This window comes from Dendrobates tinctorius, unplaced genomic scaffold, assembly GCF_039654945.1.
Source record: "Dendrobates tinctorius isolate UK_male_01 unplaced genomic scaffold, ASM3965494v1 ptg000019l, whole genome shotgun sequence".
Classification (NCBI taxonomy): domain Eukaryota; kingdom Metazoa; phylum Chordata; class Amphibia; order Anura; family Dendrobatidae; genus Dendrobates; species Dendrobates tinctorius.
In genome coordinates, this window is record NW_027361687.1 from 2,396,285 (window position 1) to 2,422,015 (window position 25,731).

The 25,731-nt window shown below is 46.7% G+C and overlaps 1 protein-coding gene across 1 annotated transcript in view; it reads right to left on the minus strand.

The window, feature by feature from the left end:
* The window catches only part of VPS18 (VPS18 core subunit of CORVET and HOPS complexes), a 34,422-nt gene extending 18,072 nt beyond the window's left edge, over positions 1-16,350 (minus strand). The window contains exons 1-3 of the mRNA XM_073566677.1: positions 16,037-16,350; positions 12,157-12,298; positions 10,607-10,698 (exon numbers count right to left, since the gene is read on the minus strand). Coding sequence (XP_073422778.1) covers positions 10,607-10,698; positions 12,157-12,298; positions 16,037-16,124 — 322 coding nt within the window. The 5' untranslated portion in view covers positions 16,125-16,350. The remainder of the gene's footprint in view (positions 1-10,606; positions 10,699-12,156; positions 12,299-16,036) is intronic.
* Positions 16,351-25,731: the final 9,381 nt, after the last annotated feature.

The following is a 25,731-nucleotide window of genomic DNA, read 5'->3' on the forward strand; positions in this document are numbered from 1 at the left end:
GTGTCCTCTGGCTACTGCAATGAGTAATTGAGCAGGGAACTTGCGGGATGGGGTAACCTTGGGCCCAGACCGTGAGGGTCTGCTTTTCCAGGAGTGAGGGCTTGTATGAGGGTTGTGGATCCCTACCCCTGCGCGGGGACGGGCCGAGCTAGAGAAAGCGGTTGCGGATGACCAGCTTGCGGTGCTGCGAAATGGCCGGAAGCGAACCTGGTGTTGGCTCCGAAAAGGCAGACTGGGTCTTTGCTGATGGAGGAATTTACTTTTTCCTCCAGTAGCATTAGAGATAATTTGGTCAAGTTTGTCTCCGAACAATCGCCCGCTCTGGTAAGGCAGGGAAGTTAATTTTTTAGAAACGGAATCTGCTTGCCACTCTCTGAGCCATAGGGCTCTCCTGATAGTAATAGCATTTGCGGCTGCAAGCGCGGCACAGTCAGCCGCATCTAGGGAGGCATGTACCACATAATCCCCGACCCGAGCAATCTGGTAAGCGAGACTGACCGCCTCAGAAGGTAGGTTATTGTCTCGACTGGTCTTGGCTAGAGCCTTCGCCCAAGCCACCATAGCTCTGGCCAGCCAGGCTGCGGTGAAGGAAGGGAAGAGTGCTGCGCTAGCAGCTTCAAACACTGACCAAGCAAGATTATCAATCTGTCGATCAGTGGGGTTTTTAATACAAAGCCATCAGACAAAGACAAGAGAGTTTTGGAAGCAAGACGTGATATGGGTGGATCCACTGCAGGGGATTCAGTCCACTCCTTTCATAGATTAGGGGCAAATGGGTAATGTGCTTCCAGCCGCTTTTGTCCTGTGAATCGCTTGTCCGGGCGACTTATGCCTCTGAACTATGTCCGTAAACTCAGGGTGGTTGGCGAAAACCCTGTGAGGACGATTGTTCCTTTTAAAAAAGACTGTGATCAGGACTAGTTCCAGGCTTTTCTACTCTCAGAGCCTTATTGACCGCTTCAATGAGAGAATCTAGAGACTCCTGATACTCTAGCGAGTCCGGATCTACGGCACATCTGACTCATATTCTGAGTCGTGTTAGCTGCAAACCCCTGGTAAGGGGGAGCGGGAAGTAGAGCTTGCGGACGCCGAGGCACCAGAGTGCCTGGGGGACGAGCTATGGGGACGTTTCCTAGAAGATTGCACGTCTTCTGCTGCTCTCCAGCCTCTGTCTGAGGAAGACTCTCGCATGGCTGAAGGGCCTTCTGCACAAGGCAAACTGATGCCCTGGCTTGAGGAGGAATCACCGAAGGATTCTACAGCTTTAGCCAGGGAAGCCATGGACTGTGCCAGAGACGTGGCCCACTCGGGTGGGCTAGGTCCACTAGGGTCGGCATTAGCAGGGGGGCTCATGTGCGCATGAGGGGGATCGCAGGCCGCACAGATTGCAGTATGGTGTCTCCGTGGCAGTGGAGCATTATATAAGGTACATGAGATATAAACCACTGTGTGTGTCTTATCAGCCTTCTTAGATGCCTTTGACTGAGACATATTGTCCTGAGAATGCTGCTTAGGCTACTGCAGGGAAGGGGTTCAGCACTGTGTCCAGCTTACCCAGGTCCTGTGTCCGTGTCCCCAGAGAAGGTAGCCCGCGCTGCGGTGTAAAAGGTGCATCCCCGGCCTGTAGCCACACATGCGGTGACAGTGCGGTGAAGGAGGAAGACATGGCATCCCCTGCCTGTAGTCACACATGTGGTGACAGGAAGTGATGGCCCGAGAATAAGTAGGTGCATCTCGTGAGGAATGAGAAGTGCCAGAACTGTGGGCGGAGTGAGGCCAGAGAGCAGGGATGCGGAGCAAGGCCTATCGCGGCCAGAAGCCGGGGACTAAACTTGCGGCGACGTGTGATGGGAGCGCATCAGACAGGACACCCATCCCTCTGAGGACCCGGACCATCCCCGAAATTTGCGGCGGCGGGGTCTGCCAAGGAAGGAGCCCTCCTGCCGATCGTGGCGCTGTGCTTACTCACAGGCCAGATGTAGCAAAGCCAGGTTGGCCGCCCAGATCCCCTCAATCTGCCATCCCTTTGATAAGGAGGTGGAGAGGGCTCATTCGCCTGCTGACATCATCCACTTTCTGACAGTGGTGATGCATTGGGGCTGCACTGATGCCATTGGGAGCCTCTGTGTATTCCCTGAGGTAATTCCTTTGGGGGGAGGGCAGGGCATTTTGTCCAGCTGAAGGCCTGGCTCCAGAAGGGGGTACGTGGGGGCGACACACCATGTTCCTGTCTGTTGTCGGTGTGGGGAGAGTGGACCCATGAAAGGGACCCGTCACCCCTAAGGTGAGCCCAGGCATGGCATTGAGGTGGTGCAGGAGGGGGCACAGGGAGACGACACTCCGCGTTCCCACCTGTTGATGATTTTGGGAGATCGGGACCTTGAAAGGCCCCGTCGCCCCTTCAATCCATAGGAAAAAAGTAAAAAATAAAAATAATAAAGTCAGGGTCTGAAGCCAGACCCAAGAGCCTCCTACAGACACTAAGCAAGAACTGGTTCAACATAGAGCCAGCAGAGGGTGTATACCGCGGAGGAGTTTATTTGTTCATATATTAGCTTAGTGTCCTCCTAGTTGCAGCAGCATAACACCCATGGTCCTGTGTCCCCCAATGAGGCAAAGGAGAAAATAAGGTATAAATATATTATACAAAATATTTGTCTATACATTTTTTTTTTTTTGTATTAACATATTCTGTTCAACAGTAGGTATTATATTTTCTGCAAAGATTACGGAAACCACAACAGAATCCGATGATGGCATCTGTGGATAAGGCAATGTATAGCCCGCAACTTAAGTGTGAACAGAGCCTTCGAATAATACATGAAATATACTGCTCAAAAAAATAAAAGGAACACTTAAACAACAAAATGTACCTCCAAGTCAGTCACACTTCTGTGAAATCAACACTGATTGTGAATCAATTTCTCCTGCTGTTGTGCCAATGGAATAAACAGGTAGAAATGATAGAAAGGTCACTAACATCCATGTGTCTGCTCAGTAAGAATGCTTAGTGTTCCTTTATTTTTTTTGAGCAGTGTATATTCACTACTATGTGAAGTTTCATCTGTGTAAATAAAGGACAATAGAAAAAAACTTGTAGTCCGGCTCAACAGGACTGGATTTTTCTTTTCTTTTTCAAGAAAATATAGTGTGTACAAAAGAAAATTTTCATGGACGACATGAGCCAGTCGACGCGTTTCCACTGCACTAAGCGTCGACTGGGTCATGTCGACCATGAAAATTTTCTTTTGTACACACTATATTTACTTTTGAAAAAAAAAAAAAAAAAAAAAAAAAAATAATCCAGTCCTGTTGAGCTGGACTCCAATTTTTTCTATTGTCCTTGATGGGAAGTCAGGGCGAGGTCGGTGTCTGAGCCCCAGGTGGATGAGCTGGAATCACATTTTTGTAAATAAAGGACATTGGAATCCTTAATTTTCTGATTATGGCTCTCAGGCCAGCTTTTTGGCTGCATTCACACACTCGTTTACCAAGTGTCTGCCTTCAGGCTTCTGAACTTTTTTTTTTTTCTTATCAGTGGATCAAAATGCTTCATTTATTTTTGATGGATCTCCATAGACTTGATAGCAAAGTCTGATCTGCAAACACAGTTGAGAATAGAACACGCATGGAGAGAAATGGAACGGACATGGAAAGATTCCAGTAAAGATAGGGTTTTCAGATCACAAAAAATTAAGAAAGGTCATTAACCCCTTCATGACCCTGCCTATTTTGACTTTAATGACCTGGCCATTTTTTGCAATACTGACCAATGTCCCTTTATGAGGTAATAACTCAGGAACGCTTCAACGGATCCTAGCAATTCTGAGAATGTTTTTTCGTGACAAATTGGGCTTCATGTTAGTGGTAAATTTAGGTCAATAATTTTTGCGTTTGTGAAAAAAACGGAAATTTGGCGAAAATTTTGAAAATTCAAATTTTGAATTTTTATTCTGTTAAACTAGACAGTTACGTGACACAAACTAGTTAATAAATAACATTTTCCACATGTCTACTTTACATCAGCACAATTTTGGGAACAAATTTTTTTTTTGTGTTAGGCTGGTTTCACATTTGCGTTTTTTTTTCGCGGTAATTTAGCGCTAAATAGCGCATGCTTTTTTTTTCTATACTTTGCATGGGATGCGCTTATGTGCGCATACACATGCGTTTGTACGCGTTTTACCGCGCATGCGTTTTTTTGCGGTATGCGCTCGGGCGCACAAAATGCAACTTGTTGCATTTTTTGTGCGTCCGATTTGCCTCAAAAAAACGCATGCGCGCGCAATGCGTTTTTTTACAGCAAGACACCCATTATAAGTCTATGGTGAGCATATGTGCGCATTGGCATGCTTATGTATGCGTTTTTTTGCACATGCGTTTTTTTTTTTACCATTAGTTTAGACAATGGAATTTAGGGGTTTGGGTAAAGTTAGGGTTAGTTAAGGGGGTTTAGGGTTAGGGTTAGGGTTAAGTATGGTTTGGTTAAGGGTTAGGGTTAAGTATGGTTTGGTTAAGGGTTAGGGTCAGGGTTAGGGTCAGGGTTAAGTATGGTTTGGTTAAGGGTTAGGGTCAGGGTTAGGGTTAAGTATGGTTTGGTTAAGGGTTAGGGTCAGGGTTAGGGTTAGGATTAAGGTTAGTTAGGGTTTGGGTTAGGGTTAAGTATGGTTTGGTTAAGGGTTAGGGTCAGGGTTAGGGTTAAGTATGGTTTGGTTAAGGGTTAGGGTTAGGGTCAGGGACAGGGTTAGGGTTAAGGTTAGTTAGGGTTTGGGTTAGGGTTAAGTATGGTTTGGTTAAGGGTTAGGGTCAGGGTTAAGTATGGTTTGGTTAAGGGTTAGGGTTAGGGTCAGGGTTAGGGTTAGTAAAGTCATGGTTTGGGTTAGTGTGAGGGGCCACCTAATGTTGGAAAAAAACGCAAACACGGTAAAAACGCACTAAAAACGCATAAAAACGCTGCGTTTTTTTCATGCATGCTCATAAAAATGCTTGAAAAAAACGCAGCAGTTGTATGCTTTTGTATGCGTTTTTCAATGCGTTTTTTTGCGGGAAAAACGCGCTGCAAAAAAAAGCAAGTGTGAAACAGGCCTTAGGAAGTTATAAGGGTTAAAAGTTGACCAGCAATTTCTCATTTTTACAACAAAATTTACAAAACCATTTTTTAGGGACCACCTCACATTTGAAGTCAGTTTGAGGGGTCTATATAATAATAATAATAAATTTTATTTCTATAGCGCCGACATATTCCGCAGCACTTTACATTTCAGAGGGGACTTGTACAGACGATAGACATTACAGCATAACAATAATCACATAGATCATAACAGATACCAAGAGGAATGAGGGCCCTGCTCGCAAGCTTACAATCTATAAGGAAAAAGGTAGACACGAAAGGTGAGTGGTAACAATTGCCCTGATTGTATGGACCAGCCATAATGTTAAGTGTGTAACAGTACAGACGCAGAGGGCTAATAGATGCATAAAGCATGTGGGTCTATATGGCTGAAAATACCCAAAAGTGACACCATTCTAAAAACTACACCCCTCAAGTTGATCAAAACCACATTCAAGAAGTTTATTAACCCTTCAGGTGTTTCACAGCAGCAGAAGCAACATGGAAGGAAAAAAATGAACATTTAACTTTTTAGTCACAAAAATGATCTTTTAGCAACAATTTTATTATTTTCGCAAGGGTAAAAGGAGAAAGTGGACCCCAAAAGTTGTTGTCCAATTTGTCCTGAGTCCGCTGAAACCCCATATGTGGGGGGAACCACTGTTTGGGCGCACGGCAGGACTCGGAAGGGAAGAAGCGCCACTTGACTTTTTGAATGGAAAGTTAGCTCCAATCGTTAGCCGACACCATGTCGCTTATGGAGAGCCCGTGTGCCTAAACATTGGAGCTCCCCCACAAGTGACCCCATTTTGGAAACTAGACCCCCCAAGGAACTTATCTAGATGGGGGTTCAAAGTGCTCACCACACAAGTGTTTCACAGAAGTTTATAACAGTGCCGTGAAAATTAAAAAAAATCATTTTTTTCCCCTCAAAAAAATATTTTTTAGACCGCAATTTTTTGTTTTCACAATGGTAACAGGAGAAATTGGACTCCAAAAATTGTTGTACAGCTTGTCCTGAGTATGCTGGTACCCCATATGTGGGGGGGAACCACTGTTTGGGCACATGTCAGGGCTCGGAAGGGAGGGAGCACAGTTTTAATTTTTAAATGCAAAATTGGCTGGAATCAATGGAGGAGCCATGTCGCGTTTGGAGACCCACTGATGTGCCTAAATAGTGGCAACCCCTCAATTCTAACTCAACCCTAACCCCAACACACCCCTAACCCTAATCCCAACCCCAACACACCCCTAACCCTAATTCCAACTCTAACCCTAATTCCAACCCTAATCCTAATTCTAACCCTAATCCTAATTCTAACCCTAACACTAATTCCAACCCTAACCTTAACTCTAACCCTAATGGAAAAAAAAATCTTTATTACATTATTTTTCTCTACTTATGGGGGTGATAAACGAGGGGTTTATTTACTTTTTTGTATTTTGCTCACTGTGATAGGGTTTATCACAGTGATCAAAATGTACCTGGAATGAATGAATCTGCTGGCCGGCAGATTCGGCGGGCGCACTGCGCATGCCACTTTGGAAGATGGCGGCGCCCATGTAGGATTCAGGACGGACACCGGGAGTGACACCGGGACTTAGGAGGTACCGGAGAGGGTGGAGGGGGGGGGGAATTGGAAGCCGGAGGGAGCAAATAAGGACGGCGGAGGCAGATAGCCGCCGTCAGTCGGTGGCAGATTGCCCCACGTCAGTCGGTGGTGGTGGTGGTGGGGGGGGGGGGTCTGATCGCTGTCTCCAGCCATGGCCGGGGTGAAGTACAAAGCCTCCAGTATCTGTGGGTCGGGTGACCTTTCATTGACCCTGGTCACTAACCAGCATATGCGTCATAGGTCGGATTGGCACCAACTTTCATGACACATACGCTGTGTCACAGGTCGGGAAGAGAATAAGATTAGAACGGTAGAGGCACAACACTCGCATCTCAATAATCAGCTGTTATAAGCTCTGGAAGGCGGGATGTAAACATAATGGCCCCGATTCACCAGAATTCTGGTGTAAATCGCTGCGAAAAGACGCAACATTTTTTAACAAATTAGAATTTGGCCAAAAATGTTGCAACTTTTTTTTTTTTTTTTTTAATTTCCATGCCAATTTCACACAGTTCTGCCAAAATGGGCGGTCTAATTCATGACGGGCTATGACGTTCCTTACTCCAGTCTTGGACTGGAGTAAGACATATAATGCAGCGCATGTCACTTGTCAGACAATTCCGATTCATTAAGAAGTTTGAGCCTCTTAATAAATTAGGAGTATATGACTCCAAGACACCCCACCATAAGACCAGTAGTAACATCGCCGGTCTTGATCAATCAGGGCCAATGAATGGAGCTGCACTGCACCGGGTCATAGCCCTGAGAATAGTAGCAGGGACTACACGTTGCATGGATCAGTGCACTGCAATGTATTTACATTCAGCCGTTGCTGACTGGTGAGCGTGCTGTGTGTCAGACCCCCACTAATCTCATATTGATGATCTATCCTAAGGATAGGTCATTAATCCTTTACCAATCAGGAAATTCATTTTTCTTCCCTCATCCTTTTTCCAACAGTCATATAACCTTTTTTAATTTTTCATTGACAAACATACGAGGGATTGTTTGTAGTTGTGACTGACACTATTCCATCAACTGAAAAATTCCAAGTGAATTTTAATTAATCAATTAGCAATCATTGTGTGCTAAAAATGATATGGCATCATGACTCTCCAGGTCAGTATGACTACGTGGTATCAAACTTGTCCATTTTTTGGGGGGGATATTTTAGAGGTGCACCTTGATCTGATTGAATTTTATGGATATCATTTTAGGGGAATGTACAACATGTTAAATGATTTTTGTTGCTTTTTTTGGTAACGTGCATAATATAGCAACTCTAGCATTGGATATTTTTCTTCTTCCTTCCAGGATTTACAATACATTTTCCAACTTTTTGGGGGACATGACGATACCAGATATTCTATTTATTTAATTTATTTTTGAAGAAAGGGGATAATTTAATCTTTATATATTTTTTTTATATTTTTTAAAACTTTTTTTTTTACCTTACCTTTTAGTCCTCGTTTGGCAATATGATCTGTGATAACTATTGCAGGATTGCACAAAATGCAATTCACCTATGAAACCCAGCCTGTGGCTAATCCTCACAGGAGGACCAAGATGGCAGATACAGAAGCCTTCATCAGGCCCCCGGCTGCCATGATAACCCATGCGATTGCGTGACTGGGGGTCAAAGGGTGTAATGGCATAATTTAAATGCCGCTGTCAGTGATTGACAGTGGCATTTAAATGGTTCAATTGCTGTGATTGCTGCAAAACAGGGTCTGGATGTATGTGACGTTGGGGCCATAGACTGTAATGGTGACGGCAGAGCTCACACTCTTTCTGCTGCGCACTTTTCTTGGAAGAGTGCACCTACTGTAGGTCGACACTCAGTTTGACAAGTTTGAGCCACAGAATAGAAAGTTCAAGCATTGCCAATGCAGTAAAACTAGACGTCTTTTGTCAACTATTAACCCCTCAATGACCACCAATATGCCTTTTAACGGCAGCAGTCAAGGGTACTTATTCCTCAGCGCTGCTTTTTAACAGTATTGAGAAATAAGGGAAAAAATCTTCAGGTCGGTTTTTGACGTCCCCAGTGTTGCGATTGCTGTTATTCTCCGAATAATGGTGACCTCAAGAAAAGTCCAATTTCCCATTTATTTCTCCTCTATGATCTAGCATACCAGAGGAGAGAGAAATGGGGTCCCCCGAACCCCCCGGTCCCGCTGGCTCTGTCCCCGTGTCTTCTTCCAGGAAGAAAATGGGCACATGCGCAGTGCGCCCGCCAAGATAGGCCGGCCGGCATAAGGCAACAATAGGAGATTTTTCCTATTGGTTCTTTTGATCACTGTGATAGACCCTATCACATCAGTGATCAAAATAAAAAAAAAAAAAAAAAAAATAGTACTGTAAATCAAAGTCCCCTTTATCACCCCTTAGTTAGGTAAAAATAATAGAATGTATTTTTTTTTTTTTTTGTTGTTGTTGGAGTTAGAATTGGGGGGTTTCCACTGTTTAGGTACATCAGGGGGTCTCCAAACGCGACATGGCGCACACCATTGATTCCAGTCAAATTTGAATTCAAAAAAGTCAAATGGTGCTCCCTCCCTTCTGCGCTCTGCCATGCACCCAGTGGTTTCCCCCACATACGGGGTATTGGTGTAATTGCACAACAAATTTTGAGGTCCATTTTCTCTTGTTACCCTTGTGAAAAAAAAAAGTTTGAGTGTAAAGTAGATTTTTTGTGAAAAAAGCAAAATGTTAATTTTTCCTTCCACATTGCTTTAGATCTCATGAAGTAGCTGAAGGGTTAATAAACTTCTTGAATGTGGTTTAGAGCACCTTGAGGGGTGCAGTTTTTAGAATGGTGTCACTTTTGGGTATTTTCTGTTATACTGACCCCTCAAAGTGACTTCAGATGTGATGTAATTATTTATTTAAAAAAAAAATTAAAAAATACAGCGTGGGGATCCCTCTATTCTTGATAACTAGCCTTGCTAAAGCTGACAGCTGAGGGTTGAAGCCCCCAGCTGTGAGTTTTGCCTGGCTTTAGCAAGGCTAGTATCAAGAATAGAGGGATCCCCAAGCTGTATTTTTTAATTATTTATTGCGCAGGAGTCGGCTAATGAATACTCCCATCCGCCACTCCTGCTCTCGCTGTATTAGCAGCTGCAGGTGTCGGATGATGGGAGCAGTTGTCCCATGAGTTGACACCAGTGACCGGAGGTAAACTTTATACCTCCAATCACAGCTGAGCGCTCACACCATCTTTCGACAGCGTGGGAACCGCAGCTCTCTGACTGGTGCGGATGATTTTACCACCAATCAGAAGCGGTGTTTGCCATGCTGTCACGCACATGACAGTTCGATAAACACCCGGTGTTCGGGCAGCCGAACCCGAACAGTAACGCGGACTTAATGGAGAAGTCCATGTTCGGTTTCCTTGCCCAAACAGTAGGTGTTCAGTACGGATGCCGAACTTTACTGTTCGGGTTCGCCCATCTCTAGTCACATAAAAACAGTCTCAGAATCAGTGGGATACGTTGAAGCGTTCCAGAGCTATAAACTCAAAGTGACAGTGGTCAGAATTGTAAAAACTGGCTTGGTCACTAAGTACAAAATTGGCTCTGTCACTAAGAGGTTAAGTCTCTATAAGATTTAAAGGGGGTGGTCACTACTTGCACAAGCCTTTGCCAAATATCAACAGCCTGCGCTCACCTTACATCAGAAGAAAGAGACGAATTGGCTACAGAGCAAGTGTGACATAACGTCACATAAAGAGTGGGTAAGTCAGCGCCGTCACTGCTGGAGCGGCACCAGAGGAGAATACAGGATGTCATTTTATAAGAGGGGACATGGCAAAAGAGAAAGGGTTGACAACAGGTTTAACATGAGTGTGAATTAATCCATATTAAAACATATTAGCTGTTACCTGTAGGGTCCAAGAACATCTTGTGAACTTTGAAATCATCCTTCCGACCAAGTTCTACTTGATTTGGCTGGTCAGCCTTCACCAAATCGATCCTTCAGGAACAGGGATTACAAAAGGGAAGAAAATGAAATAACGAAGGAACTATCTGCTGAACTATGTACATACTGTGCGACCGTCACACATCAGACCTACCTTATCACAAGGCTGATAAAATGGAGTGGAAGCAGGGCGCACAGGATCATTGTATTTTATTATTTTGCACTCCTTTAGAATTCTTAAGTTTTACTTTTGATTCATGGAAAAAGATTTGCCAAAATGCAGGATGTCATTTGCTGCAGTGTTTTTTGCAGCACTTTTTTCACCCATTCAAATGAAAGCCTAAATAGATGCAACTTAAAAAAAACAAAAAAAATGCATGAGCATTTTTCTTGCTGACATGTGCGTTTTCTTTGGGGAAAAAAAAAATGCTGCAAGAATGCCCTGTGCGAACATACCCTTGAAAAGGGTTATCCAGGAATATTATTTTTTTACTATGATCTGAACATCAACAGGTTGCAAACTATTAGTTTGTTGTGCCTTGCGCTGATCTCTTCCAGGACGGAGCGATTAGACTGCTTCTTCTAGCAATTCTGCCGCCTCACATCAACAGAGCAGCTCTGCCTCTTTGTTGATGGGATGCGACAGCTGACATCATGCCAATTGTCACCTGGCTATCTGAAATTAGGCAGAGGGAAGCCAGCTGTCAATCAGAATGATGTCCGCAATGATGTTCTGTCAACAAAGCGCAGCAGAAGAAAAGCTGCTGCTATGTTGAGTTTCCATAAACTGGGCCCTTCCACCGACAGTGGCTGATCAGCAAGTGTGTATGATGTCCGATCTTTAATCCTTCAGTCCCTGACACATGAGCTTCATCACATAGTTTGTGCTCCGAGGAAACACTCCATATGATTTCATTAGACGTGTGTTCTCGATGTATTCTTAACTAGAGATGAGCAAATATCTTCGGCTCCCTCCTTATTCGGCAAGCTATAGCACTTACTGAAGCTGCAGTGGGAACCCGGAGCGCTCCCGATAATCAGGTGTCCGGCGCAGCAGCTGCACGTGTCGCGGCTGTGTGACAGTCACAGCACATGCATGGAGACATGTGTGTTGCTACTGTCACACAGATGCGACACATGATTATCGGGAGCGCTCCATGTATCCGGGCTCACACTGCAACTTCTTCAGTAAGCGATATAGCTTGCCGAATAGGGAGGGAACTGAACATATTTGCTCATCACTATTCTTAACATATTCCATGCACACTTTTACGTGCACTGCACTTTATACTTGATTCCAGCTGACAGCTTTTGGATTGTCTCAGAGATAACACTGCATAAAAAAATCCCTGTTCCTAAACACTCCAGAGGGGAGTGAGCAGCTCTTCTATCTGCACTTTGGATACTGGTAGAAAGCATCAACGCTAATCCATCCACTCCTCCATCACTCAGACCACCGGAGAACAGCCTCTATCACACACACCATCGGAGGACGCTATCCATCATACATACCGGAGGATGGTCTCCTTCCCCAGGCTCATGCAGAGCTGACTGCTGCACACCACCAGGCTGTTAATGTTTTCTGGAGGAGTAAAATCAATCCTCTGCTTATTGAATATTGGTGTCTCTTTCTCTAAGCGAGCGTTAACATAGCCTGAAAAAGAACAAGAAATAAGATGGACCATTCAGATGTTTAAAGACCCTTATTGTCAAATTCATTGTACATTAAAATGGCAGCATTAAAAGGTTAGTCTGACATAGCCTTTACAGGATCGCACTAGTCCAGATGGGAGGAGAGGGGGGAAATTGCTGGAGTGAGAGATTGGACCCAAAGCTATTAGGATGCGTTCCTATGATGAGTTTTGGGGTGAGTAATTTACAGTGTGCATTTAAAAAAAAAACACTAACCTATTTTATATAATGAGTGCAGAAAATCTGCAACATCAAAAACTTACCAAAAGCTCATCATGGGAACACAGCTGGCCCCAACTGTGCACTCCTGGTGCTGCAATATGAGACAGTAACGCTGAAGCTGGAAGGGGTTGTGAGCGGACAGCAATCCTTGACAGCTTTGGAGCTGTGATTACAAGCTCTATTGGAAAGTGCTTGTAAGCACTGTGCATGTTCGGTTGCTGCTGCTGGACAGTAGTCAGTCCCCTAGGCAACAAGTGGTAGGCAACAAATAAAAATGCAATAAATAAATAGTATTTACAAGAAAAGCCTAACAATACCCATCATTGAAGATGGGAAGAAGGAATTGTCTCACGAGGGACATAGATGACATCCATAGATGAGACTTGCATCTGACTCCAGAACAGCAGAAAGAGGAGAGGTGGTGCTCTCCATTCATTCTCTAAGGGATTACCTGAAAGAGTTGAGTACATCGCTCTGCAACTCCATAAGGAATTAATAGAGGGGCTGGTGGAGCATGAGCTCCATTCTAATGACCAGTGCTGTGCAGATGTAGATGAGATGAATCTGTGCTGCCCTTTATGTACATGCTCAGTAGTGACCAGTGCTGTGCAGATGTAAATGAGATGAATCTGTGCTGCCCATTATGTACATGCTCAGTAGTGACCAGTGCTGTGCAGATGTAGATGAGATGAATCTGTGCTGCCCTTTATGTACATGCTCAGTAGTGACCAGTGCTGTGCAGATGTAAATGAGATGAATCTGTGCTGCCCTTTATGTACATGCTCAGTAGTGACCAGTGCTGTGGAGATGTAGATGAATCTGTGCTGCCCTTTATGTACATGCTCAGTAGTGACCAGTGCTGTGGAGATGTAGATGAGATGAATCTGTGCTGCACTTTATGTACATGCTCAGTAGTGACCAGTGCTGTGCAGATGTAGATGAGATGAATCTGTGCTGACCTTTATGTACATGCTCAGTAGTGACCAGTGCTGTGGAGATGTAGATGAGATGAATCTGTGCTGACCTTTATGTACATGCTCAGTAGTGACCAGTGCTGTGGAGATGTAGATGAGATGAATCTGTGCTGCCCTTTATGTACATGCTCAGTAGTCACCAGTGCTGTGCAGATGTAGATGAGATGAATCTGTGCTGCACTTTATGTACATGCTCAGTAGTGACCAGTGCTGTGGAGATGTAGATGAGATGAATCTGTGCTGACCTTTATGTACATGCTCAGTAGTGACCAGTGCTGTGGAGATGTAGATGAGATGAATCTGTGCTGCCCTTTATGTACATGCTCAGTAGTGACCAGTGCTGTGCAGATGTAGATGAGATGAATCTGTGCGGACCTTTATGTACATGCTCAGTAGTGACCAGTGCTGTGGAGATGTAGATGAGATGAATCTGTGCTGCACTTTATGTACATGCTCAGTAGTGACCAGTGCTGTGGAGATGTAGATGAGATTAATCTGTGCTGCCCTTTATGTACATGCTCAGTAGTGACCAGTGCTGTGGAGATGTAGATGAGATGAATCTGTGCTGCCCTTTATGTACATGCTCAGTAGTGACCAGTGCTGTGCAGATGTAGATGAGATGAATCTGTGCTGCACTTTATGTACATGCTCAGTAGTGACCAGTGCTGTGGAGATGTAGATGAGATGGATCTGTGCTGCCCTTTATGTACATGCTCAGTAGTGACCAGAGCTGTGGAGATGTAGATGAGATGAATCTGTGCTGCACTTTATGTACATGCTCAGTAGTGACCAGTGCTGTAGAGATGTAGATGAGATGAATCTGTGCTGCACTTTATGTACATGCTCAGTAGTGACCAGTGCTGTGGAGATGTAGATGAGATGGATCTGTGCTGCCCTTTATGTACATGCTCAGTAGTGATCAGTAGAGTTGAGCGACTTTGGTCGGATCGGGTTTCGTGAAACCCGACTGAAACAAAATTTGTTTCAGATGAAACTGGTCCGACTAGGGCAAAAAAAAAGTCGGAGTTTCGTCCGAAACCCGACCCCAAATGCAAGTCAATGGGGAATAAAAGTCGGCATTGAGTGGATGAATGTCATCCGCTCAATGCCAACTTTTATTCCCCATTGACTTGCATTGGGGTCGGGTTTCGGACGAAACTCCGACTTTTTTTGCCCCAATCGGACCAGTTTCATCTGAAACAAATCTTGTTTCAGTCGGGTTTCACGAAACCCGATCCGACCAAAGTCGCTCAACTCTAGTGATCAGTGCTGTGGAAATGTAGATGAGATGAATCTGTGCTGCCCTTTATGTACATGCTCAGTAGTGACCAGTGCTGTGGAGATGTAGATGAGATGAGTCTGTGCTGCCGTCAGAGGTTTGGCTTATCGGCTCCACAGCCCTGAAGGCCGTAATACAGTCTATAAAATATGGTACATTATAGACGTCTTGACACCATCTTATTTATTATGCTTTGCTTATATAGAGCAATCATATTCTGCAGCGCTGTACAGACGTTGTCATCATTGTCCCCAACAGGGCTCACAATCTAGATTCCCTATCAGTATGTCTATGTAGTTTGGGAGGAAAACCGGGGAACCTGGAGGAAACACAGGGAAAACATACAAACTCCTTGCAGATGTTATAATACAGTTTTACAAAATAATTCTCAAGACAAGGCAATGTAGTAAAAAGATGTCACTACTAGAGTTGAGCGATACCGTCCGATACTTCAAAGTATCGGATCGGAATGGATCGGTCGATCTTAAAAAAAAGTATCGGTATCGCCGATTCCGATATCGGAAGTCCCATTCAAGTCTATGGGACTTCCGGTATCGGAATAAGAAAAATCCTGTTTTTCCCTTGTACAGCCTCTCTGGGGTCTGTACGGGCCTTTCGGGGGGCTGTGCAGGCTCCGGTGGTCTGTGCCGGCCTGCCGGGGGGCTCCGGTGGTCTGCGCGCGTCCGTCCCACGCGCGCCCCGCAGCCTGACTTGCGCGCGTCCGTCCCACGCGCGCCCCGCAGCCTGACTTGCGCGCGTCCGTCCCACGCGCGCCCCGCAGCCTGACTTGCGCGCGTCCGTCCCACGCGCGCCCCGCAGCCTGACTTGCGCGCGTCCGTCCCACGCGCGCCCCGCAGCCTGACTTGCGCGCGTCCGTCCCACGCGCGCCCCGCAGCCTGACTTGCGCGCGTCCGTCCCACGCGCGCCCCGCAGCCTGACTTGCGCGCGTCCGTCCCACGCGCGCCCCGCAGCCTGACTTGCGCGCGTCCGTCCCACAGCATGATTTGCGCGTGCCCCGCAATGTGAATTATTGCACTGGGGCCTCACAGGACACTACACGCTGCACAGAAGCTCAGTACAAACAGTGCATGTGAGCACACACCCTGGCGATAACCTGCAGCACACACAGATGGGGCTGCACCGTCTGTAACAGACAAATCCATCTACGGCACCTGTAAACCACAGCGAAAGGCAGAAGCCACGTTCTATAGGTAGAGACACCCACCGGACAGAGGGATGCCGGGGCCCCTGCTGTGACTCGGGACGTTTACACGGGACAGAGAGTTCTCGTATTCCTCTAGGATGGAGGCCATGGTAGATACCGAGACAACCAGCCGCTTCCGGTGTGCCTCTTAGTCACGTGAACCTCTTGTAAGCTCAGGCCCTCCTTCCGGAAACGTCACGGTCACGTGGGCTACACGCCAGTGTACCATGTGACCTCTCCCCGCTGCGCTATATTCAGTCTCCGAGTCTGTTGTAGTTTGGCTGTCTATGAAGACGCGGAGTTCGTGCTCCTTACTGTGTGAGCCTGTGGCCTAGAGTATGGGCTGTCGAGGACTCCGGCAGGCGGCCATACTGTTTATTTACCCGCTAGTGAATTGGCGGCAGCTGGGATGGGTGATAAAACTTTCCAAGGGGCCACATGAGGGCCCCTGACTCCTGTGGAGGCAGCACTCATCTAAATTAACCCGCTAGAGTCACAGCCATTTTTTTGGACCATCAGAAAGGTCCCGGAAGGACGGTGTTACGGTTCGCGTGGCCTGTCAGCCATGCACTAATATAGACTGGTGGCTAGCTGTGTGTGTTATGAAACCCCTACCCTCGGTTGTGTATGAGGTAGGGTTTAGGGAGATAGGTTATGCCACTACTGGCGCTGATTCTATGTGCCACAGAGCATCCTGCTCTCCACACGAGCGATAGCGCCAGTTAGCACAAGGCACCGCTGGACCGCATGTGCAGCAGCGTTCCTCACAGTGGCGCCATGCGCAAGTCAAGCGCTTGCCTCCCCGCTGTGGGTGGTTAGTGGCATCCGCTGAACCGGTGCATGTGGCGCGAGTATATTATTTAGTTCAGGCATCGCAGTTGCAGTGTCGAACACTAGAGGGACTCTAACCCTGTGTCCTTCGGGCAGAGTCCTGTGTCTCCTAAGTAGTGTTCACCTTGCCAAGCCCTGTGAGGGTAACAGGCTCTGGCCCTTGTGTTCTGCAGCTCTGTGCAGTAACAGAGTACGCTCCTGTACACACCGGGTCAGCGGTTACCCCGCCAGTGTTCGCTATTACCAAGCAGCAGTATACCATCTCTGCACGGTGGACTCCGGGTTTCGAACGCACCTTATTATATTTTATTTGGTTCATTCCACCAACCCTAACACTTCCCTTCCGAGCCCTGCCATGCACCCAAACAGTAGTTTTCTCCCACATATGGGGTACCAGCGTACTCAGGACAAACTGGACAACAACTTTTGGGGTCCAATTTCTCCTGTTACCCTTGGAAAAATAAAAAATTGGGGACTAAAAAATCATTTTTGTGGAATTATTTTTTCATGCCCAGGCATTATAAACTTTAACAAAACACTTGGGGGTTCAAAGTGCTCACCAAACCTAGATAAGTTCCTTAGGGGGTCTAGTTTCCAAAATGGGGTCACTTTTGGTGGGTTTCCACTGTTTAGGCACATCAGGGGCACTCCAAACGCGACATGGCGTCCAATCTCAATTCCAGCCAATTTTAGTTTGAAAAAGTCAAACGGCGCTCCTTCCCTTCCGAGCCCTACCGTGTGCCATAATAGTGGCTCCCCCCCACATGTGGGGTACCAGCGTACTCAGGACAAATTGGGCAACAACTTTTGGAGTCCAATTTCTCCTGTTACCCTTGGGAAAATAAAAAATTGGAGGTGAAAAGATCATTTTTGTGAAAAAAATATGATTTTTAATTTTTACGGCTCTACGTTATAAACTTCTGTGAAGCACTTAGGGGTTCAAAGTGCTCACCACACATCTAGATACGTTCCCTAGGGGGTCTAGTTTCCAAAATGAAGTCACTTGTGGGGGGTTCCCCCTGTTTAGACTCATCGGGCTCGCCAAATGCAACTTGGCGTTCAATCTCAATTTTAGTTTTAAAAAGTCAAACGGTGCTCCTTCCCTTCCAATCCCTTCCGTGCGCCCAAACAGTGGTTTCCTCCCACATATGGGGTATCTGTACTCAGGACAAATTGGACAACAACTTTTAGGGTCCAATTTCTCCTGTTACCCTTCGGAAAATAAATAATTGGGGACTATGATCATGTTTGTGGAAAAAATAGGATTTTTTATTTTCACGCCCGGGCGTTATAAACTTTTGTGAAGCAATTGGGGGTTCAAAGTGACCACCACACATCTAGATAAGTTACTTAGGGGGTCTAGTTTCCAAAATGGGGTCACTTGTGGGGGGGTTTCCACTGTTTAGGCACATCAGGGGCTCGTCAGACACGACATGGCGTCTGACCTCAATTCCAGCCAATTTTAGTTTGAAAAAGTCAAATGGTGCTTGCGCCAAAATTACAGTACCAGCTTAGAAGCCACGTCCCCCTGGTCGTGTGGAGGGAAGCCACCAGGGAGTGTATTTTTCCTCCATTTTTTTCCCCTCAGTGTACCTTGCCTGCTGAAGTGGTGGTTGGTGGCTTAACTGAGGGTATACCTGTGCTTGTGGACAGTGGAGCAAGTGTCAATCTGGTGGATGCTCACGTTGTCCAGACCCATGGCTTGAGGTGTAGGATGCTAGCAAAACCCCTAAGCGTAAAGGCCATTGACTCTGTCCCACTCGGCCAGGGGATGGTGACGCTAGTCATGGATGTTATACACCTGCATGTAGGGACTCGTCATGAGGAGTCCCTGTCATGCTTCGTCTTTGGGGAAATGCCAACTCCCATCGTTTTAGGACTCCCTTGGTTGAAAAAACACAATCCGGTCATTGATTGACAGTCCAGAGAAGTAGTCAGCTGGGATCGTGTGAGGGCTGCTGCCCGGGGGCTACTGTCTCTGCCATCTTTCTACATCCATCTCCATCTTCTCCGGTGGGGCAGCAGATGTGCTGCCAGGGAGTAGGGACAAGCCTCTACCCTCACAACAAGCTGACCCTGTGTGTCAGAGTCCTCTTAGGAGGAGGGGTCAGGGGAGGGTGGTGGTTCCCTCTGTACATAGTGGGGATGTGAGTTTGGTGACACAGGGGGACGCCTCTGTTGGTTCTGTAAAGAGTTCACCGTCTTGTGGCAGATGCATGTGTGGAAATAAACATTCAGGTCCACCAAAAAAATAAAGTGGAAGTATGGTACTGGGATCTAGAGTAATCGGGCCGTATCGGGTGTCGGCCATTCTTAGCCCAGGGACTTACCAACTGGAGTTTCCCCCAGTAATGCCCGTCCTCAACCCATTCCACAGGTCGGTGCTCTGGAGATTTGTGGCGCCTCCGTAGCCTACATTATTGTCATCTCCATCGTGCTGCGTTTGTCGGAAACTTGAGGGTCAGGTGACTGCAGAGGTGAATTCTGGTGAATCGAGGCGTCCTCACCATATGTCGCTTTCTGGTGAGGTCCGGTGTTGAGGATCCAGAGGTCCCTCATTGAAATGGGGGTACTGTCACGATCCAGGTTTGGATTTGTGGCAGCTCTGATTCCTCTCAGTTTAAAACTTTTTTCCTTTCAGGCCATCGGGGGTTAATGTCAGTTTTTCCCCCGCTGGTGTAACTGCATTGTTGCAGGTTTAGCTGATGTGGGTGGTGACCACTCCCACATCCTTTAAAAGGTCACCTGCTGCATCAGCTGACTGTCGGTGTTAGTTCATTCTGCATCGACCAAGCTGGAGACAGGAGCTTCCTGGGTGCAGTGGTAGTTCAGCTTTAAACGTGGTATCTGGAGTCAATCCTACTGTGCAGTGCTTTGCAGCAGAGAAAAACCTAAGTTGTATTTTGTTACCAAGTTCCTTTGGTGTCTGTCATATCCCCCTTGTGTGTTATCTGCAGAGGTGAGGCTAGTGCTCCTTGCCGGCCAGTTCACTAGCCAGGGCATATCTAGGTGACAAATAGGAATGAGGTATCCTGACGTCGGCAAGGGGAAGGACCTGCATAGGGTGTTAGGTAAGATCAGGGAAAGGCTCTGGTTGGAGCTCAGGAGGTGACCTTCCCTGATTCCCTATTGTCAGGGTCTCCCTCTCCCATCGGCATTGTGTTGTTTTGCCGTTTGGTGACTGAGAGGCAGCGTTTTCAAGAGGGGATTGGGAAGCACTTAGCACAGGGAAAGAGGCAGTGGTGTCACCCGATGGCACCAAACGTGGACTCATTCGTTCGGCCCACCGAGTCGGGTGCTTACAGTTGTGGCAAAAAATATTGACACCCCTACAATTCTGTCAGATAATACTCAGTTTCTTCCTGAAAATGATTGCAAACACAAATTCTTTGGTATTATTATCTTCATTTAATTTGTCTTAAATGTAAAAACACAAAAGGGAATGAAGCAAAAAGCAAAACATTGATCATTTCACACAAAGCTCCAAAAATGGGCCAGACAAAAAGTATTGGCACCCTCAGCCTAATACTTGGTTGCACAACCTTTAGCTAAAATAACTGCGACCAACCGCTTCTGGTAACCATGAATGAGTTTCTTACAATGCTCTGCTGGAATTTTAGACCATTCTTCTTTGGCAAACTGCTCCAGGTCCCTTATATTTGAAGGGTGCCTTTCTCCAAACTGCCATTTTTAGATCTCTCCACAGGTGTTCTATGGGATTCAGGTCTGGACTCATTGCTGGCCACCTTAGAAGTCTCCAGTGCTTTCTCTCAAACCATTTTCTAGTGCTTTTTGAAGTGTGTTTTGGGTCATTGTCCTGCTGGAAGACCCATGACCTCTGAGGGAGACCCAGCTTTCTCACACTGGGCCCTACATTATGCTGCAAAATTTGTTGGTAGTCTTCTGACTTCATAATGCCATGCACACGGTCAAGCAGTCCAGTGCCAGAGGCAGCAAAGCAACCCCAAAACATCAGGGAATATCCGCCATGTTTGACTGTAGGGACCGTGTTCTTTTCTTTGAATGCCTCTTTTTCTCCTGTAAACTCTATGTTGATGCCTTTGCCCAAAAAGCTCTACTTTTGTCTCATCTGACCAGAGAACAGAAGAAGTGGGGTCTTCCTGGGTCTCCTACCATACAGTCCCTTTTCATTCAGATGCCGACGGATAGTACGGGTTGACACTTGTACCCTCGGACTGCAGGGCAGCTTGAACTTGTTTGGATGTTAGTCGAGGTTCTTTAAACAACATCCGCACAATCTTTCGTTGAAATCTCTTGTCAATTTTTCTTTTCCGTCCACATCTAGGGAAGTTAGCCACAGTGCCATGGGCTTTAAACTTCTTGATGACACTGCGCATGGTAGACACAGGAACATTCAGGTCTTTGGAGATGGACTTGTAGCCTTGAGATTGCTCATGCTTCCTCACAATTTTGTTTCTCAAGTCCTCAGACAGTTGTTTGGTCTTCTTTCTTTTCTCCATGCTCAATTTGGTACACACAAGGACACAGGACAGAGGTTGAGTCAACTTTAATCCATGTCAGCTGGCTGCAAGTGTGATTTAGTTATTGCCAACACCTGTTAGGTGCCACAGGTAAGTTACAGGTGCTGTTAATTGCACATATTAGAGACGCATCACATGATTTTTCGAACAGTGCCAATACTTTTGTCCACCCTCTTTTTTATGTTTGGTGTGGAATTATATCCAATTTGGCTTTAGGACAATTCTTTTTGTGTTTTTTCATTTAGGACAAATTAAATGAAGATAATAATACCAAAGAATTTGTGTTTGCAATCATTTTCAGGAAGAAACTGAGTATTATCTGACAGAATTGCAGGGGTGTCAATACTTTTGGCCACAACTGTAGATGACATATGCCTGATCATACCAGTGATGATTAGGTTCTTACTGGTCAGTCCCCTGCGGATCTTGCCATGGTACTGGTTGCAAATGGCCATTTTGTTTGTCTCAGAACTCTCCTTAAAAAAGTCTCAGACTAGGGAACACCTCTTTGATTGAGATATTCAGAAGTGTCAGTGCTCTGCGGAACAGTTGCTCACCTTGTCTCTCTGGTCACCCCACTGCCTCTTACTGTCTGTTTTAGTGATCCCTCCCCTTTAATGCTGCTGTCCTCGCTCTGTAAGCTGCTTCGTCCTCAACCTCCTCGTCTTCCACCCCTGTATTCTGGTCCTCCTGACTTTGTGACTTAACAACAAAACTTAGCAGCAACTATGTCTCACAATCATTTTTCTTCTTAGCCGAAATTTGCCATTCCCCACTGTCATCTTCTTGTGGCCATGGCTGCTTTAAGTTTTGTACATCATTAAACACCATGTCTTCCTTTCTATAGTGGAGCAGGCAGTTTGAGAGGCCACAATCAAAAAATGTTGATTGTAAAGAGCTCCGCAGAGTGTTCTAGTGTTGGATCATCTTGGGACTCAACATGTTACCAGGAAGCAGGATAAGGGTGAGGATTGAGTGATCCAGACTGTAGGCTGGTGAGACTGAACTGTGTGGAAGACTGGGTGGTGCTGCCAAGTGTCACGATCCCGCCGCTGACACCGATATGTCACGGACGAAGGGACGCGACGTACTGCCAACACAAGGCTATCACAGGGGGCTTATCTTAGTTATTCCACCGCTGGCACTATGTGATCAAAAAACAGCAAGCTATTCTTGCCCTGACAATTTACCACAGGGGGGGTTTATTTTGGTTGTCCCATCACTGCCCACAATACTTCATGAAACTTTTCAGTTCCACTTTGGAACTTGCAGCTCTCTGGCGCCTCCCTTACCCTCAGGTCAGTCAGGGAACTACACCTGGGATAAGTGGTCGCCGGCACGCTGCAGTGAGGGAATTATAAAATGCTCTGGCCGCAGCCACCCCAATTTAGCTTATAAAATCCCGTCCGTCACTCTCAGCAGTGCCCAGGACCCAGACCACACTTCGCCGCCACCAGCTCCAGATTTCTCTGATTAAGTTATAAACTTAATAGAGGGGTTCGAAGCAAACCCAATTCAGTAGCGTAAATATCTTAAAGGCACGTAAATTCGTTCTTAGAGCATGAAGACAGACTAATAAAGTTATCATTTATTCCCAAAGGCGGGCAATGATTACAAAGAAAAAGATTTTACAAAGTTGAGACATTAGATATGTACAATGCAAATATAAATGGGATTAACAAAACAGATTAACACTTACATTTGCATAGATGGACTTAGGCTAACCATGTGAGGAGGCTAGGCCATACATCTCCCTGCATCTGGGATCCTAGCAGCACGGAGTCTCCAGCAAGAATGAACAATTTTAGGGAGGGAATACCTTATAGCTTTGGGCTAGTGACATCACAAAAGGGGCCGTCTGGTATGGTCCTCCCCCTGCTCTAGGGGTTAGAATCTGGTTAAGAAAACTAATAATTACTATATTTCTCAGCGGATACCTCGTATAAACACGCACATGGTATCATTTTCTTTAGCCTGTCAAAACCAAACATGCAGTAATTTTGTCACACCGTTTAGGAGAAATCCATTTCTTGGATTCTGTCGGGGCTAGACCTTACCAAAAACCAGAAGTGAAGTGAAGCCAGATTGGAGCACGTCGCAGAAATGTCCATTTCATTTTTCTGTTGCGAACGAGGCCGAGCTATGGCTTCGCTAATATCTCCCATACTTGAATTCACAGCATGGTAGAGAACAAAGTACATCATTCTTTCTACTTAGCTAATTAACATTCCTTAGCTGGGGAGAGGGGAATATTGGCACAGGAAGAGTTTGGTGTCCTGTTACAGATGCAGGCACAGAGCTGCAGTGTGTGTGAGCTGTGTGTGAGGAAGGGGGGGTCGCAGCTATGTGACAGGCAGAAGTCTCATCTGTAGTGTAATGCTCAGGGAACCTTTTGTCCTATTGACAGTATCATTACACCTCCCCCTGTTAGAATGCGCTAAGGAGGCCGGGCCTGTCGGCACGCATCCATGCGCACATCAGTGGGCTCGTCCTCGAAGGACATCACCTGGTAGTGGACCTTGCTCATGCCCATTTGGCACTTTTCCGGCTTGATGGTCAGGCCTGCCTGGTGAAGACGTTTGAGCACCTCCTGGAGATGCTGAAGGTATTCCTCCCAGGTGGAACTGAAGACGCCAATGTCATCCAGGTATGCCACCGCGTACTCCTCCAGTCCCCGGAGCAGGTGGTTTACATCTGCTGGAAAGTGGCAGGGGCATTTTTCATGCCGAAGGGCATGACTGTGGACTCGTACAGTCCAAAGGGGGTGATAAAGGTGGACCTCTCCTGTGCCTGAGGGCTCAGGGGAATCTGCCAGTATCCCAGACTCAAATCCATGATGGATATGCATTTTGCATTTGCCAACCGCTCAAGCAGATCCTACATGTGCGGCATCGGGTGTGCATCAGAGGTTGTGATGGCATTGAGCCCCCTGTAGTCCACGCAGAACCGGGTGGTCCGATCCTTTTTATGCACAAGAGCTACAGGCGTGGCCCACACGCTTTTTGACCGTCAAATCTCCCCCCCAGCTGTAACATCTCATTTATCTCTTGGCGCATGACCTGTTGCACCTCCTCAGAGATCCGATAAGGTGTTCGCCGTCGTGGGGCGTGATTCCCGGTGTCCACCTCATGAACCGCTAACTCAGTCCTTCCTTGTCGGTTGGAGAACACGGCCCGGAAGAGTTCCAGGATGGTCAACAACTGTGACCGCTGGGATTTGGATAGTGAGGCACTTACCTCCATGTCCTCAATGGAACCATTGGCCTTGGCTTGGGCCAGCTTGTCCAGCAGGGGATCTTCCTCCCCATCCTCGGGCAGATTGCAGACCGGTAGGACGCAGGCTTCATGTTTGTGGTGAGACTTCAGCATATTGACGTGAAAGGCCTTGCACCTACCCTGAGCATGGTCATGCATGACCACGTAAGTGACCAGGTTGAGCTGTTGGTGGACGATGTATGGACCTTCCCAGGCTGCCTGAAGCTTATCCATTGGTACGGGGACCAGCACCCACACCTTTTCACCCACCTGGTAGGTCCGCTCCCGGGCGTTCTGGTCATACCAGTGCTTCTGGTCAGCCTGAGCCTGAGTCATGTTGTCATGCACCAACTGCGTCAAGGTCTGCATCTTGTCAAGGAAGCGCATGACATAATCCACGATGGACACTTCAGAGGGGTTTGGCTCATCTCAGGATTCTCTTATCAACCCAATGGATCCCCGGACTCGCCTGCCATACAGGAGCTCGAAGGGGGAGAACCCCGTCGAGGCCTGCGGAACTTCTCTGTAAGCGACTAGCAGGTGTGGGAGGTACCGCTCCCAATCGCGCCCTTGGGTCTCAACCAGCATGCGGAGCATCTGTTTGAGGGTACTGTTGAAGCATTCACACAAACCATTGGTCTGTGGGTGATACGCACTCGATACCAGGTGCCTCACCTGCATTTTCTCACAGAGAGCCTCCATTAGGTGAGACATGAATTGGGTCCCTTGATCGTTAAGCATCTCCCTGGGAAATCCTACCCTTGAAAAGATGGTCACCAGTGCATCAGCCACCTTATCTGCCCTGGTTGAAGACAGAGCTACTGCCTCTGGGTACTGGGTAGCGTAGTCTACCACGGTGAGGATGTATTGCTTTCCAGAGCTGCTGGGGACGGCCAGCGGGCCCACAATGTCCACCGCGATTCTCTGGAAAGGCTCCTCTATCACTGGCAAAGGGATAAGGGGAGCCATAAGAGCAGGCCCCGCCTTACCCACTCTTTGACTGGTGGTACAGGAGCGGCAGTAGTTTGTTACATCTGTCCCAATCTTGGGCCAATAGAAGTGTTGAGACAGCCGTGCCTTAGTTTTGCTGACCCCCAAGTGTCCAGCGAGTGGAATCTCATGGGCAATT